We start from the raw sequence: 15311 nt of genomic DNA on the forward strand, positions 1-15311 counted from the left end.
CGTTTCAGAGTATAAATCTTTCTGATCGCAATTACAGAGCCAGGCTGCTATTCATGCGGCCTGTGGTTTGGGCACCATGAACTGCCAGCAAGTATTGCTTTAATATGGAATTCTTCAAAGCCAGAGTACTTGGGTTACATTGACTCTTTGAGACTACACTGAATAGATATAACACCGAGGCTCCACATAAGGCACATCTCATCATTGACTCTCCTCTTCTATCAAAGGTGCCCCCATTATTCCATCTCAATCATTACATCTTTCATGCTTACTAGTGACTTTAAATACAAATGTAGCAGAGGTTATACTTCCTCACAATGCACAATCTTGAACCGAAGATCTGTAGTACAGAGGAATCAACCCTTAAATGTATGATTAGGCATCACATAAGATCCATTAAAAAAAACAACTTTACTGGTGAATATCACAATACCCCTCAGGCTAGGGTCAGATGGCCGTAGAGTCTCTCATCCGAGAATCGGCACAATTATGCAAAATGACACTGATCAAATTCTCATCAGTGACAGAATAATGTGATAAGATTCTCACGGATGAAAAAAAAATCAGAGCACTGTGTGGAGGTGATGGAGAACAAACCTTCCCCATTGTGTCAGTGCACAGAAATCGAACAGCACTCTGTTGCTATCCGGATGCAGTCCTATGATTTCCACGCACTCATTGACTTACATGGGGAGTGCAATCTGAATTTCGAATCAAACGGACATGCTGCAATTTTTTCCTCGGCTCAGATTGGACATGTGAGTGGCGCGATCTGATGTTTTGTGGTGTGCACCTGGCCAGCTACAACACATATGGAGGTCACCCTGTGGCTTTTATATGATGCCTGAATAAAAAGAGGATTTCAAACCCCGTGTGCTGGAAAATCAGCCTCTCACTTAATGATTATGCAGAACAGTATTCAATGATACGTACCTGGGAGCAGAGAAGCATGACCAACTCCACAACAGAGCTACTAGACTTCATGCACACCAGGCCTTTAAAAACAAAAAGAAAATTTAGATGAGAAGATGGGATAAAATATTTATTATAAATGTATACCAGTGCAGGTGCAGAATATTACGATGATTGGCGCTATCACCTATACCTATCACCTTCCCATGGATGGAGTCCAAGAGCAATTCTCTGGTCCAAGTGGAAAAAAACCGCATCAACAATAAACCGCAATCCTTTTTCCTGGTTTTTGCTCCTTTCTCATGAATTCCCATTGGTATACTTGACAGAGCAGAAAAAAACCAAACACTTTTTCCCTACTTCTTGAACGGTAGACAGTCATGCGGGCCTGCAGCAGGCTTACTCGGCACAGTGTGTGCTGTGGTTCACAACCTGACCAAGTGAGCAATTAGCTGTACTCTATTGTCCCGGTCACTCGGCTAAGACACTATTGTGCCATATTATGTATTAATCATACATATATAATGAATGCACATGTTCTGATTTCTTTGCACGTTGTCTTCAGAAGTGTAAGACATATAACATGCTAATTCTTCATATCGAAAACAGCATGTTCATTACATATGCAGAGAAGGCAAATGGGTCATTGACCTTTGTTTTCTCCACCGGTAGTCCCTTCACTTCAGCCCTCTATCAATCAAGTTTCCATTTTGCTTAGTGGCAGCAGACATCCCAAAAACGCTCATTAGTACTTTGACCCTTGGCCCAATGTTAAACCTAAGCAAACCTAAGTTACCAATATGATATTTCATATCGTTTATAATCCCAAGATTGAGGAGTATGAACTAGATCTGGTGAAATCCCGGTGTAGATAAGACCAGACCTCTTATATAGTACACTTTATGTGATTAATTCATATACATCGTTCATACAATGTAATCCAGGCACTAATAATCAGAGCCTGGTAAAAATCATGAAATACAATATATTTGTATTTGTACCAAGTAGGCGCACACAATTTCTGTCTTGGCACGGTAAATGTCATGTAATTCAGAACGGGCGGTCTATGTAAAGTCTCTGGGATCTCACCTAGTAAAATAAGGAAGTGAGAACTGGTGCTGACATTACCTTGGTGCAATACCAACCAGTGCAGACAGGAAGTCTGACCAGTGACACATCAACAGGTAGCTATGCAACTGACCGTTTCGGTCATTGTTGGCTATTGGTAAGTGGGGCTGGACAGAAAGTGAAGTTAGTCACTATAACCATGCCAGAAGTGGTTCTCTCATTGGTGATGATTATACCAGTGTAAAGCTATCCCCATACACGAGATAGCTGTTGGCCAAATGTTGGAACGAAAGACAGCCATATCTCCTGACTGCCTCATACCGGAAGAGGATAAATCCCATGGGACAGACTTCAGAAAGCGGCTTATCTAACCTGAAAACAAAAGCTTCAGGAATAGAAATTCCAGCTGCCCAATTTTTCTTTTCCACAGTATCATCTTTTGTATGACGAGTCGGGAGCCCCCATAAACACCGATCCGGATTAGTGGGTATGGCCTATTTCCATCTATTGTGTATGGGGGCTTTAAGCACTGTATTATTCACATGTCACTGAAAACAATTATATGCTAAATATACTGTTTTTTTATTTTTTTATTCCTGACCCTCTTTATCAAAACCTGACATTGTCTTTAATGTTGTAGTGCTATGAAATGCTTAGAAGTAACAAACCCGACACGTCAGAAAATGAATATACAATTGCAAGATTCATGTAGGAAAAGCATCAAAATTTAACCCTTTAATGACAGGGCAACATTTTTTAAATCTGACCAGTGTCACTTTATGTGGTAATAACTCTGGAATGCCTCAACATCTCCCACTAATTTTGAAATTGCTTTTTTCGTGACACATTGTACTTCATGATAATGGTAAATTTGCGTTGATATTTTACACATTTATAAAAATATCAGAAATTTTACATAAGTTTAAAAAAAAATAACATTTTTCAAAATTTAAATGACTATCCCTTTAATCCAGATAGTGATACCACAACAAAAATTAATTAACAACATTTCCTTCATGTCTCTTAAAATAAAACATTTGACAAATGGTGCTGATGTTTGTCTGCCTTTTATAAGGCTAAAAATATACCAGTAATTTTTCATTTTTTCAAAGAAATTTACAAAAATTTTTTTTTTTTTTTTTAGGGACCTATTAAGTTCTGAAGCGACTTTGACAGTCTTGTATATTCGAACCTCCCAAAAGTGATACCATTTTAAAAACAGCGCCCCTCAACATATTTACAATTCCTTTCAGGTAGTTTATTAACCCTTCAGGTGCTTTTCAGGAATTAATGCAAAGTTTATTTTTACAATCAAAATATTGACAACTTCCTAACAGGACACTGTAGCCGGCAGACTTTAAAGACTTTATATGGCCATGAATTACCATGACAAATATCAGCACGAAGATCTCAGGGTGCTCCCCAACACTATTAGCCATGTAGATGCTGTAGTAATTATTGACAGCAACATTTAAGGGGTTAAACAACTTTAGCCGGTAACACTACTAATCGTTGCTGATGCAGCAAGTTCTCAGGTATGGCGTACAGCTGAAAGCTACAGGATTGTCACCTGTATGGGGATGCTAGTCTCTTATAGCGCAGAGCAGTAAAAAGACGCATTGGTGGTCACTAAGGGGGTTAAGGATGTCTGGATACCCTGCGGCCTGTAAATGGGGCCACACAAGCTACACAAATATGGTAAGGTTATTAAAGCCAGATTGCAAAATAACTGGCATTAGTGCATTAGTTATAAGAAACTAATGTTATATTGGTGATACGGTCTCTCTAAATCAGCTATAAACCGTTTCTGTAAGTTCCAGGAGGTACCAAGTAGGTAAATATCAGCTTTTTACTCTGCATTGAAGTATACCAATGTTTAATCTTCAACACGCAGAAATACACAAACAAACCCAATCTGAATTTAGCGCTCCATCTATAGGCTATTAGGGACTGTTCGTTTTTGTGCAGATTCTGTTTTAAAATTTTTATTATTTCTGATGAAAATCTGCATCACAAATAAATTTATTCAGGTAACCCCTTTCATAATGTACAAAAAACATATACTTGTTTCCACTGGATCCACAAAGAAAAGCCCCAGATCAGACTGAACCCAACAATGTAGAGAGTCTATGGTGTGAACAAGCCCCTATTGGCAACTACGAGACATTTCCGCATACACACAAACACAGGCCCAGCAGCTACACAAGAACATAAGATGCAACCGATAGGACCTTCCCATAAAACAAGAGCCTTATACTTACTTGTTCCCTCTATCAGTAACTCTTGGCCATGACTTCCTAGAAGTGTGCGAGACAGAAATGGGGCGAAGTCCACAAAGATCTCCCTCAGGAGTGGAGCAGCCTTTTCCAGTGCATGTTCCAGCCTCTCTGTAATACTAATGGCAAGAAAAAGTGTTACCCCAAATATTGGGAATGTCCGCTAACATTCAGAGACGGATGATGCTTTGTAGAGACTGTCAAGAGAAGAACCTCTCAAAGTGAAGCGTTCTCATGTTGGGACCTCCAAAAATGAGATGTAACTCAGGGGTGTCAAACTGCATTCCTCGAGGGTCTCAAACCATGCGTGTTTTCAAGATTTCCTTCTCATTGTACAAGGTGCTGGAATCATTCTGTGCAGGTGATTAAATGATCACCTGTGCAATACAAGGAAATCCTGAAAACATGACCTTTTTGCAGCCCTTGAGGAATGCAGTTTGACACCCCTGATGTAACTGGTGGGCAAACCTAACAGTAAGTTCATGATTCCTCTGCAGTGTCAACCACGGGAAAATTGTGTATTACACAGTGCTCAGGTGTTGTCTACATAATGCGGGACAGGACACGTCCTCGAGGATAAGAGAATCTGTTTGAAACCACTCTCTGCCATGGCCAAAAGAAAAGGCTCCGGAAAAGATGACCCTCTATATTAATCAATTAATAGTGTATTTGTAAGCAGACAAGCCACTGTTCAGGCATGTGTACACAACGTCTTGAAAAGGGGTTGTCCACTATTCAGACGACTTTCTTAATCCCTGCGTTTCCCCCTGTAAAATAATAACACCTACACACCCCTCCAGAGCTGTTTAAGTGGTGTCGGCACTGGCTCTCTGGGGATCACGTGGAATGGTTACCTCGCGAGATCCCTATGGCAAACTCCGAGGTCACGTCACTCTCCCCGCATTTGGACAAATCATATACATCCAGAGGAAGTCAGAGCAGCATCTGTCACTTCTTTCGGATCTAAGTGATTTGTCCAAAAGCAGGGAGAGTGAAGTGGGTTTGCGGTTTTGTTTTGCTTTTTTCGGTGATTCTACCACCACCATTTTTTTTCCGTTAAGTAAACAATAAATATCAAGAAGAAGAATGAACATACCATTTCTTTTAGCCAAGTCACGGTTTCCAAACCCTGAATGGTTAAAAAGTGACGAAACATTGTGCACAGCATTGTTGTTTTCACACTGCTGTTCAGTATGTTCACTGCTTGCGGCAAGAATGCAGAACTTTTTGAAAAAGACACTGTATACACATACCCTTACTAAGGGACTAATCACATCTGCTCTGCTGTCTGAACTTTGTAATTTAATGACTGATGATCACTTGCAGAGGTAGACCATGATTGGACAGCAGAATTAGGATACAAGTCAAAGATCTACATTAGCGATTACTAGGGTCATGAAAACCAATATGAAAATCAATGCCGCAGACCAAAAGGCCTACTATCAAATATATACAGATAGGCATTCATCAAAATATGCCATAAATGTGTAATAACTGCCGGTTCATTATCTGCTGGAATAATGGGCAGACCCTGCTGTCTTACTAGGTGTGGGTCCCACAGCTGGCATCAATTATGGTTATCTTTACAAATATTAGAAAATGTATCCTTTGCTTAAACATTCCATTTGTGCTATAACTACATGTTGTAGTCATGCCAGTTTTTTGTCACCATGGGTGATAAGACTGACATGTCAATTCTGTTTTCCGCTTAACAGCAATCTTAAAGGGGTTTTCCCACAAACAAAAGTTAATTTTATTCAACAAATCTTGGAATAATAAAGTTCCACAATTGGATGCGTGTTTTTTAATCTTATAAATGTGCCCCTGCTGTGTTCTATGTAATGTCTGTGTCTGACCATACAGGAACACGGTCTGATCATACCACTGCTCCTGAGCAGGGGAGGAAGAAAAAGAGTATACAGATATTACAGCCGGGGATCGCAGCTGATTAATTCTTTCAAGTAAAACATTGTTTATAAACAGGCAACAAAATTTTTACCTCAAAAAAGAATAATTTGTGATCCCCTGCTGTAATGTCAGTATGCTCTTTTGCTTCCTCCCCTGCCCAAGAGATCTGGTACGATCAGACTATGTCCCTGTACAGTCAGACACGGGCACATTTATAAGATTACTAGATGGTGGCCCGATTCTAGCGCATCAGGTATTCTAGAATATGCATGTCCACGTAGTATATATTGCGCAGCCACGTAGGTAGTATATTGCCCAGCCACGTAGGTAGTATATTGCCCAGCCACATAGTATATATTGCCCAGCCACATAGTATATATTGCCCAGCCACATAGTATATATTGCCCAGCCACATAGTATATATTGCCTAGCCACATAGTATATATTGCCCAGCCACATAGTATATATTGCCCAGCCACATAGTATATATTGCCCAGCCACATAGTATATATTGCCCAGCCACATAGTATATATTGCCCAGCCACATAGTATATATTGCCCAGCCACTTAGTATATATTGCCCAGTCACATAGTATATATTGCCTAGCCACATAGTATATATTTCCCAGCCACATAGTATATACAGGTCCTTCTCAAAAAATTAGCATATAGTGTTAAATTTCATTATTTACCATAATGTAATGATTACAATTAAACTTTCATATACTATAGATTCATTATCCACCAACTGAAATTTGTCAGGTCTTTTATTGTTTTAATACTGATGATTTTGGCATACAACTCCTGATAACCCAAAAAACCTGTCTCAATAAATTAGCATATTTCACCCGACCAATCAAATAAAAGTGTTTTTTAATACCAAACAAAAAAACATCAAATAATAATGTTCAGTTATGCACTCAATACTTGGTCGGGAATCCTTTGGCAGAAATGACTGCTTCAATGCGGCGTGGCATGGAGGCAATCAGCCTGTGACACTGCTGAGATGTTATGGAGGCCCAGGATGCTTCAATAGCGGCCTTAAGCTCATCCAGAGTGTTGGGTCTTGCGCCTCTCAACTTTCTCTTCACAATATCCCACAGATTCTCTATGGGGTTCAGGTCAGGAGAGTTGGCAGGCCAATTGAGCACAGTAATACCATGGTCAGTAAACCATTTACCAGTGGTTTTGGCACTGTGAGCAGGTGCCAGGTCGTGCTGAAAAATGAAATCTTCATCTCCATAAAGCATTTCAGCCGATGGAAGCATGAAGTGCTCCAAAATCTCCTGATAGCTAGCTGCATTGACCCTGCCCTTGATGAAACACAGTGGACCAACACCAGCAGCTGACATGGCACCCCACACCATCACTGACTGTGGGTACTTGACACTGGACTTCAGGCATTTTGGCATTTCCTTCTCCCCAGTCTTCCTCCAGACTCTGGCACCTTGATTTCCGAATGACATGCAAAATTTGCTTTCATCAGAAAAAAGTACTTGGGACCACTTAGCAACAGTCCAGTGCTGCTTCTCTGTAGCCCAGGTCAGGCGCTTCTGCCGCTGTTTATGGTTCAAAAGTGGCTTTACCTGGGGAATGCGGCACCTGTAGCCCATTTCCTGCACACGCCTGTGCACGGTGGCTCTGGATGTTTCCACACCAGACTCAGTCCACTGCTTCCTCAGGTTCCGGTCACCTCTTCTCGTTGTACAGCGTTTTCTGCCACATTGTTTCCTTCCAACAGACTTACCATTGAGGTGCCTTGATACAGCACTCTGGGAACAGCCTATTTGTTGAGAAATTTCTTTCTGGGTCTTACCCTCTTGCTTGAGGGTGTCAATGATGGCCTTCTTGACATCTGTCAGGTCGCTAGTCTTACCCATGATGGGGGTTTTGAGTAATGAACCAGGCAGGGAGTTTTTAAAAGCCTCAGGTATCTTTTGCATGTGTTTAGAGTTAATTAGTTGATTCAGAAGATTAGGGTAATAGGTCATTTAGAGAACCTTTTCTTGATATGCTAATTTATTGAGACAGGTTTTTTGGGTTATCAGGAGTTGTATGCCAAAATCATCAGTATTAAAACAATAAAAGACCTGACAAATTTCAGTTGGTGGATAATGAATCTATAAGTATATGAAAGTTTAATTGTAATCATTACATTATGGTAAATAATGAAATTTAACACTATATGCTAATTTTTTGAGAAGGACCTGTATTGCCCAGCCACATAGTATATATTGCCCAGCCACATAGTATATATTGCCCAGCCACATAGTATATATTGCCCAGCCACATAGTATATATTGCCCAGCCACATAGTATATATTGCCCAGCCACGTACATAGTATATATTGCCCAGCCACGTACATAGTATATATTGCCCAGCCACGTACATAGTATATATTGCCCAGCCACGTACATAGTATATTGCCCAGTCATGTAGTATATTGCCCAGCCACGAAGTATATTGGCCAGCCACGTAGTATATTGGCCAGCCACGTAGTATATTGGCCAGCCACGTAGTATATTGCACAGCGATGGAGTAAACAGCACAGAGCCACGTAGTATACAGAGTTAAAATAAAAAATAAACATATACTCACCCTCCGAAGGCCCGTTGAAGTCCTGGTCCTGTGCGCGGTGCAGGCGTCAGCTTCCGGTCCCAGGGTGTGATGACGTCGCGGTCACATGACCGTGATGTCATGGAAGGTCCTTCTGGCGTACCATCATTGGGACCGGAACCTGCCGCTTGCATGGAGCGGTCACACCGTAGCGTCGCGAGGAGCGCGAAAGGCGGCGGATGGTGAGTATAGCAGGTTTTTTTATTATTATTTTTACTATTGATTCTGCATAGGCAGCGTCAATAGTAAATAGTCGGGGACACACAGGGTTAATAGCAGCGGTAATGGAGTGCGTTACACCGCGGCCCGTCACCACTGCCATTAACCCTGTGTGAGAGGTGACTGGAGGGGAAGGGGATTATGGAGCGGGCGCCGGGCAGTGACTGCAGGGGAGTAGGGGAGGGACTAATCGGACTGTGCCCGTCGCTGATAGGTCGCGGCAGCCATGACAGGCAGCTGCCGAGACCAATCAGCGACTTGGATTCCATGACAGAGGCCACGACCAATAAATGTCCGTGAAAGACAGACAGACAGAAGGACAGACAGACAGAAGGACAGACAGACAGAAGGACAGACAGACAGAAGGACAGACAGACAGAAGGACAGACAGACAGAAGGACAGACAGACAGAAGGACAGACAGACAGAAGGACAGACAGACAGAAGGACAGACAGAAGGACAGACAGACAGAAGGACAGACAGACAGAAGGACAGACAGACAGAAGGACAGACAGACAGAAGGACAGACAGACAGAAGGACAGACAGACAGAAGGACAGACAGACAGAAGGACAGACAGACAGAAGGACAGACAGACAGAAGGACAGACAGACAGAAGGACAGACAGACAGAAGTGACCCTTAGACAATTATATAGATCTCAGCGCAGGAACATTTTATTTAAAACACGTCCAATTGTGGAAGTTGTTATTCCATGATCTATGGATTAAAATTAACTTTTTCTCCCAGTAAAACCTCTTTAAGGAGGCCCTGGAAGCCCTTTTGAGCTAAATGGCAACACACTGCTGGCACTGACTGAACAACGTAAAACTGGCCGTACAGGTTAGATTTATGCCGGCTGAACGGTGTTTTCGACGATCGTTCGGCTGATAGCCTTCTTTGCTGTCTCTCCCATACACTGGACCACTCATTTTGCCAAGCGCTCCTGTGTTCTCCATGAGAAAGCCATTGCTAGACTTTCTGTGAACAGCTTACTGAGCTAACAAAGCGATCAGCAGGCCAAAATTGAACATGGGTGATCGATATCTCTTTCCACTACCCGTTGAGGTCTTAAAGAGAACCTGTCAGCAGGATTTAGCCCTATAAACAAAAAAATCTCGATCTGCGCTTGCACCACCTCAGGTGCCTTTTCTTTCCTTTTTTTTTTTTTTTTTTAAACCCTGCACTCAGGATGCCGGCTCCCACTGAGCACGCCCCGCCCACACAATGATGGCGGTGGAGCGAATCTTAAACAGGAGGCAGGTCGATGAATAATTAGTGACCAGCACGAGAAAGAGGGTGGTCGGGGCGCGGAAAACAAGACGACGACCTGCCCCCAAGTCTCATCCTGAAGCACACAAGACGTCATTTTCTGAAAACTTCATAAGGTATTCAGCAGCCACTGAGCGGATCTCTTCACATCAGGTATCAAATTCATCAGCATCACAGCCCCATTATAGACATGCCTTTGGTATATAGGGCTAAATCCTGCTGACAAGTTCTACAAGATTCAGAATCTTCCCTGGCTTTCCTATACACAAGCTTGGCTGAGCATGCCCTCTCCCCCCTCAAAAGGAGACTGCAGCCCAATATCAGAGTCCTGAATAAGCCTTAGGTCAAAAATTACTCTAAGACAAAAATTCATTTTCAGTACTATTAGGTCACCAACCTACATTTGTAAAGTGATGAACTCGGCCGGAAGGAAAAAAAAGACAAAAAATATGACTTATTAGCTATTACGATCAGGAAACTAATCCCCATAGGTTCACCAGTGTGATTGCAGAAAACAGACTTACCTCATGTGAGAAGCAGAGTCTTCTAGCACGGAGTCCACCGCCTGCACAGATGGCAGCTTTGCATTGGAAGAGCCGCTGCCTACAGGAGGGAGAAAAGACCAAGCATTATATGGGATTTAATCAGACCTGTTGCCTTGTGTGTGTAAATAAGAAACAAAGGCACCTCATGGCTTTTGAAAAAAAAAAAAAAAAAATACACAACAGTATGTTCACAAAATTACCACAATTTTAACTATTTTTGCATATTGGTCTCTCTATAAATAAAATGCTGTCAGGAACAACCGCAGTCACTTTACATACAGTGGGGAGAAGCAGTGTCAGAGGCTTGTTCTCTACAAAGAGGCCATGACCAGACAGCTATGCGCTATTATAGACTAACAAAAGTACCACAATATATTGATGGGTTTGAACGACTTTAGTCTTATGTGAATGGGGCCGGTAAGCTAGGAATGACTGCTAGAAGAGAAGAGCTTGGACACCTCAGATTCCAGAATCTAGCTCTGGACTATAACATGTTCATAATACAAAATCAGAATAAGGTATGCAATGTATTTACAGTGTTACTATAGAGATAAACTTGGACTTAATGCCACCATACGTAGAGTAAAGTCAGCTGAACCCACTAGATATAGACTGCTTTGGCCAACGGTTTAATGTGTATGGAGGCGCTGGGAGATGGATGGTGGGGAAAGACTTTGATTGTACATATCTGATTTCAGACTGCCAATGTTAATGTTCTCCCCGAGGTAAGCCGCGGCCGACGTCCGAGCACACGGTGAATGAGCACTGCTGTGTATGGGAGTATTGGCTGAGATGGCTGCAGGCTGACCTATCAAAGCATCATGTGGCCAGCAGACATCTAATGTGTATGGCCTGCTTTAAAAGGCCATAAATTGAGTAAATGCAATCCCCATATTTTATTCTGATCAACATTAAAAAAAAAACAAAAAAACCCTATTATATGATGTGATGACCCACCATGATCCCCAGAAACAGCAATCTACAAGGTAAATTGGCTAAATTTGTCCAACTCTTCTTCTTCAGCCAGTGACCCCATGGGGGGGGGGGGGTTGAAGATAAAAACTTACTTGGTTCATCTCAAATTAATTTTTCATGCATTTCACATGTAAAGTGCAATGGAATAACTGGTGCTATAATAAATAATAATCAACTTTAAATAATTTTATGTGACAATTTTGGCAAACACTTGAATAACTTTGCGGTTTGTAAATTACATGCAATACACAGATGTTTTGCTGTAACACTGCAGGTGGTAGATGAGACATTACAGTAGAGGCATTGTGGAAGAGAGTTCCTAAATTCCGTGGTGGAATACGGCATATCTGAAAATTTCACACTTTGCAATGCAAATAGTGAAAAGTGTGAAAACGCTATAGTATCTCTACACTGAAATGCTCAGCTCTTTTTGGCGCTGCAGATTTTCTGTAGGTTTGCCAAGGACACATACCCTCAAAGGTGTGCATTAGGTTCACTGCAAAATTTCTAAGTGCTTTTCACAGGGCTCCAGGGACTCCGCATACACATTATGTTCACATTATAGAAATAAGGGTTAAAATCAAGATTTGAATGTGCTAAAATGAAGACTCTAAAAACAAAACAAAGGTCTACAAGGACACATGGGGGCAATAATTACAGTAGCCAGTCCAAACATATGGAATGAAACCAACTTATCTCTCTCATCCCTTCACTGATAAACTGGCTCCTTCAAACTGACAGCTTTACAGACACTCACAAGAACATAAAAGAAAATGCAAATAGATCATCTGTCTCGCACCCTTCTCCGCACAGCTTACTCAACATTCACAGTCCCCAAGGCTCTAGACAAATAATGTCTTTTGCCATAAAATATCATTTAAGACCCTTTCTCTTTCTCCTGATGCCTCATAAAAAGGCCTTAAGTATTTGTATGTTCTCTGATGTGATTTAAATCTGTTAATCTCCGCCATTAAAGAGTATTACAACTTTCTAGCCATAGATTTCATTTTTCCGTGTGAGCTTTAAATGATTCAATGACTTTAATAACCGAAACTTTTCAGTTGCTCTTTTTTCCTTCTCTTAGTCTCACAACACCAATTAGTTTTTTCACAATATAAAAAAATAAATAAAATTCTAATTAATTAAAAGGGATATCCAGACTGAATGTAATGCTGTTCAGTGGCGCGTCTTCACCAAGAGTACAATAAACCATACTTACCTACTGCCATCATCCTAGATCCTGAGGACAACGCTCTATCGGCACCAGAAGTGATGATGGACAAAATCGGAGGTCAGGAGACTCGAACAGAGCGCCACACAGTGTTTTCTGCTTACCACTGCATCATATCACAGGTACTGTGGTCCTGGAACCGGTGAACAGCGACGTCACAAAGTGCCGACAGAGACCCAAGAATGACCTGCGATTAATCCAACTGGATGACAAGTGGGCATTACGGATTCTGCAATTTTTAACCAAAACTTTTGCAGGATGGTGTCGGCGCTGCACTGCAGGAACTGGGGCCTCATTTTGAATTTGGCCCAGGACCACAATATAAAATTAGATTAGTTTGCACACTGTCTTAAAGGCGAGGTGGTGGAACAGGCTGTTTAAGCCCTTTCACTAGAGAGTCAATATTCACCACACACACTAATTATTCTCATGGGAAAATTGTGATAATTTACTGTAGAAAAAAAATATAACAAGATAAGGGAGTAAAATAAAGGTAAAAAATAATGATACAAAGCTACTGAAACACGACGTTAAGACCCGTCCCGGGTCAAATCACAAAGTTGCCCATGAGGTCCAGACAGATAGACGTATTTAGCCAAGTTTAACAGGTACCCTATAGACATCATTGGGACTATGAATAACATTTCCACTATTCCTTGCAGCCCTTGTGGACCTCCCAGGGACTCTAGTACTTATGCATATGCCTTCTACGCTTCACATACCTTGGACTAAGGTAATCTATGACAAACGCACACAACTGTATCTCTTCACTCCTCTCTAAAGGTACCGTCACTCAGGAACTTTGCAAAGAGAACAACAACGATCCGTGACGTTGCAGCGTCCTGGATAGCGATCTCGTTGTGTTTGACACGCAGCAGCGATCTGGATCCCGCTGTGATGTCGCTGGTCGGAGCTAGAAGTCCAGAACTTTATTTCGTCGCCAGGTCGGCGTGTATCGTCATGTTTGACATCAAAAGCAACGACGCCAGCAACGAGCATAGGGGGTGTCACAGTGTCTCCTTCTAGCCAGTCGGCACACTCCGGCTGTTTGACATGGAGCTAACAACCAGCGAGAACGAGAAGTGAGTCGCCGTTACGTCACTGGATCGCTCCTGCATCGTTCTGCAGTTGCTGTGTTTGACGTCTCTACAGCGACCTAAACAGCGACGCTCCAGCGATCTAGTTTAGGTCGGCTCATTGTCTATATCGCCGCAGCGTCGCTGAGTGTGACGGTACCTTAACATATGCATCTGCTATTTAGCCTCCTAAACATTTGGCTGCTACTGACCTATATCTTGGATGTTTTTTCACTATTTATTTGTATTTTTATGTTGTTGCAAGGACCATTGAGTCTATTACCCTTGTGCAACGTTTGGGCTATTGTTATTTTTCCTGGGTATTTTTCCTTTGACTATATACACTGGACTCAATATGTTTACCTGATAGGTTTTCTTATCTTTCAGCGACTATGATTAAGACCCGAGACGGGTCGAAACGTCTGTGGACCTCCCAGGGACTCTAGTACTTATGCATATGACTTCTATGCTTCATATACCTTGGACTAAGCGACTATGATTAAGACCCAGGATAGGTCAAAACGTTGTGTTTCAGTCACTTTGTATTATTTTTTACCTTTATATTGCTCCCTTATTTTGTTATATTTTTTCTACAACAAATAATCACAATTTTCGTATGAGATCAATTAGAATGTGCGGTGAATATTGACTCTCCAGGACCACAATATGTCTGTAGCCCCCAGACAGAATCAGCAGCAAGAGAAGAATGGAGGGAATACGGAGCTCCTCTGTGAATGTAAATATGCAAAGAGCCTTCCTCAGAGAGGATAGGGCTCAATCTCTACTACCATTAACTAGAAGTAACAGTGCTAAAAGTCAATATCGATCTTATAAACAGACTTGCCATATGGCTTAAGGTACCTTCACACTAAACGACGCTGCAGCGATATCGACAACGATGCCGATCGCTGCAGCGTCGCTGTTTGGTCGCTGGAGAGCTGTCACACAGACAGCTCTCCAGCAACCAACTATGCCGAGGTCCCCGGGTAACCAGGGTAAACATCGGGTTACTAAGCGCAGGGCCGCGCTTAGTATCCCGATATTTACCCTGGTTACCATTGTAAATGTAAAAAAAACAAACCGTGCATACTCACCTTCTGCTGTCTGTCACATGTCCCTCGCCGTCTGCTTCCCGCACTGACTGAGTGCCGGCCGGAAAGCAGGGCACAGCGGTGACGTCACTGCTGTGCTGTGCTTTCACTTTACGGCCGGCG

General features: G+C 42.1%; 1 protein-coding gene across 1 annotated transcript in view; it reads right to left on the minus strand.

Moving 5' to 3' along the window:
- Positions 1–15311, minus strand: part of LRBA (LPS responsive beige-like anchor protein) — a 749089-nt gene that overhangs the window by 544508 nt on the left and 189270 nt on the right. The window contains exons 31-33 of the mRNA XM_077279308.1: positions 10795–10873; positions 4242–4375; positions 934–995 (exon numbers count right to left, since the gene is read on the minus strand). Coding sequence (XP_077135423.1) covers positions 934–995; positions 4242–4375; positions 10795–10873 — 275 coding nt within the window. The remainder of the gene's footprint in view (positions 1–933; positions 996–4241; positions 4376–10794; positions 10874–15311) is intronic.

Source organism: Ranitomeya variabilis, chromosome 1, assembly GCF_051348905.1.
Source record: "Ranitomeya variabilis isolate aRanVar5 chromosome 1, aRanVar5.hap1, whole genome shotgun sequence".
Lineage (NCBI taxonomy): Eukaryota > Metazoa > Chordata > Amphibia > Anura > Dendrobatidae > Ranitomeya > Ranitomeya variabilis.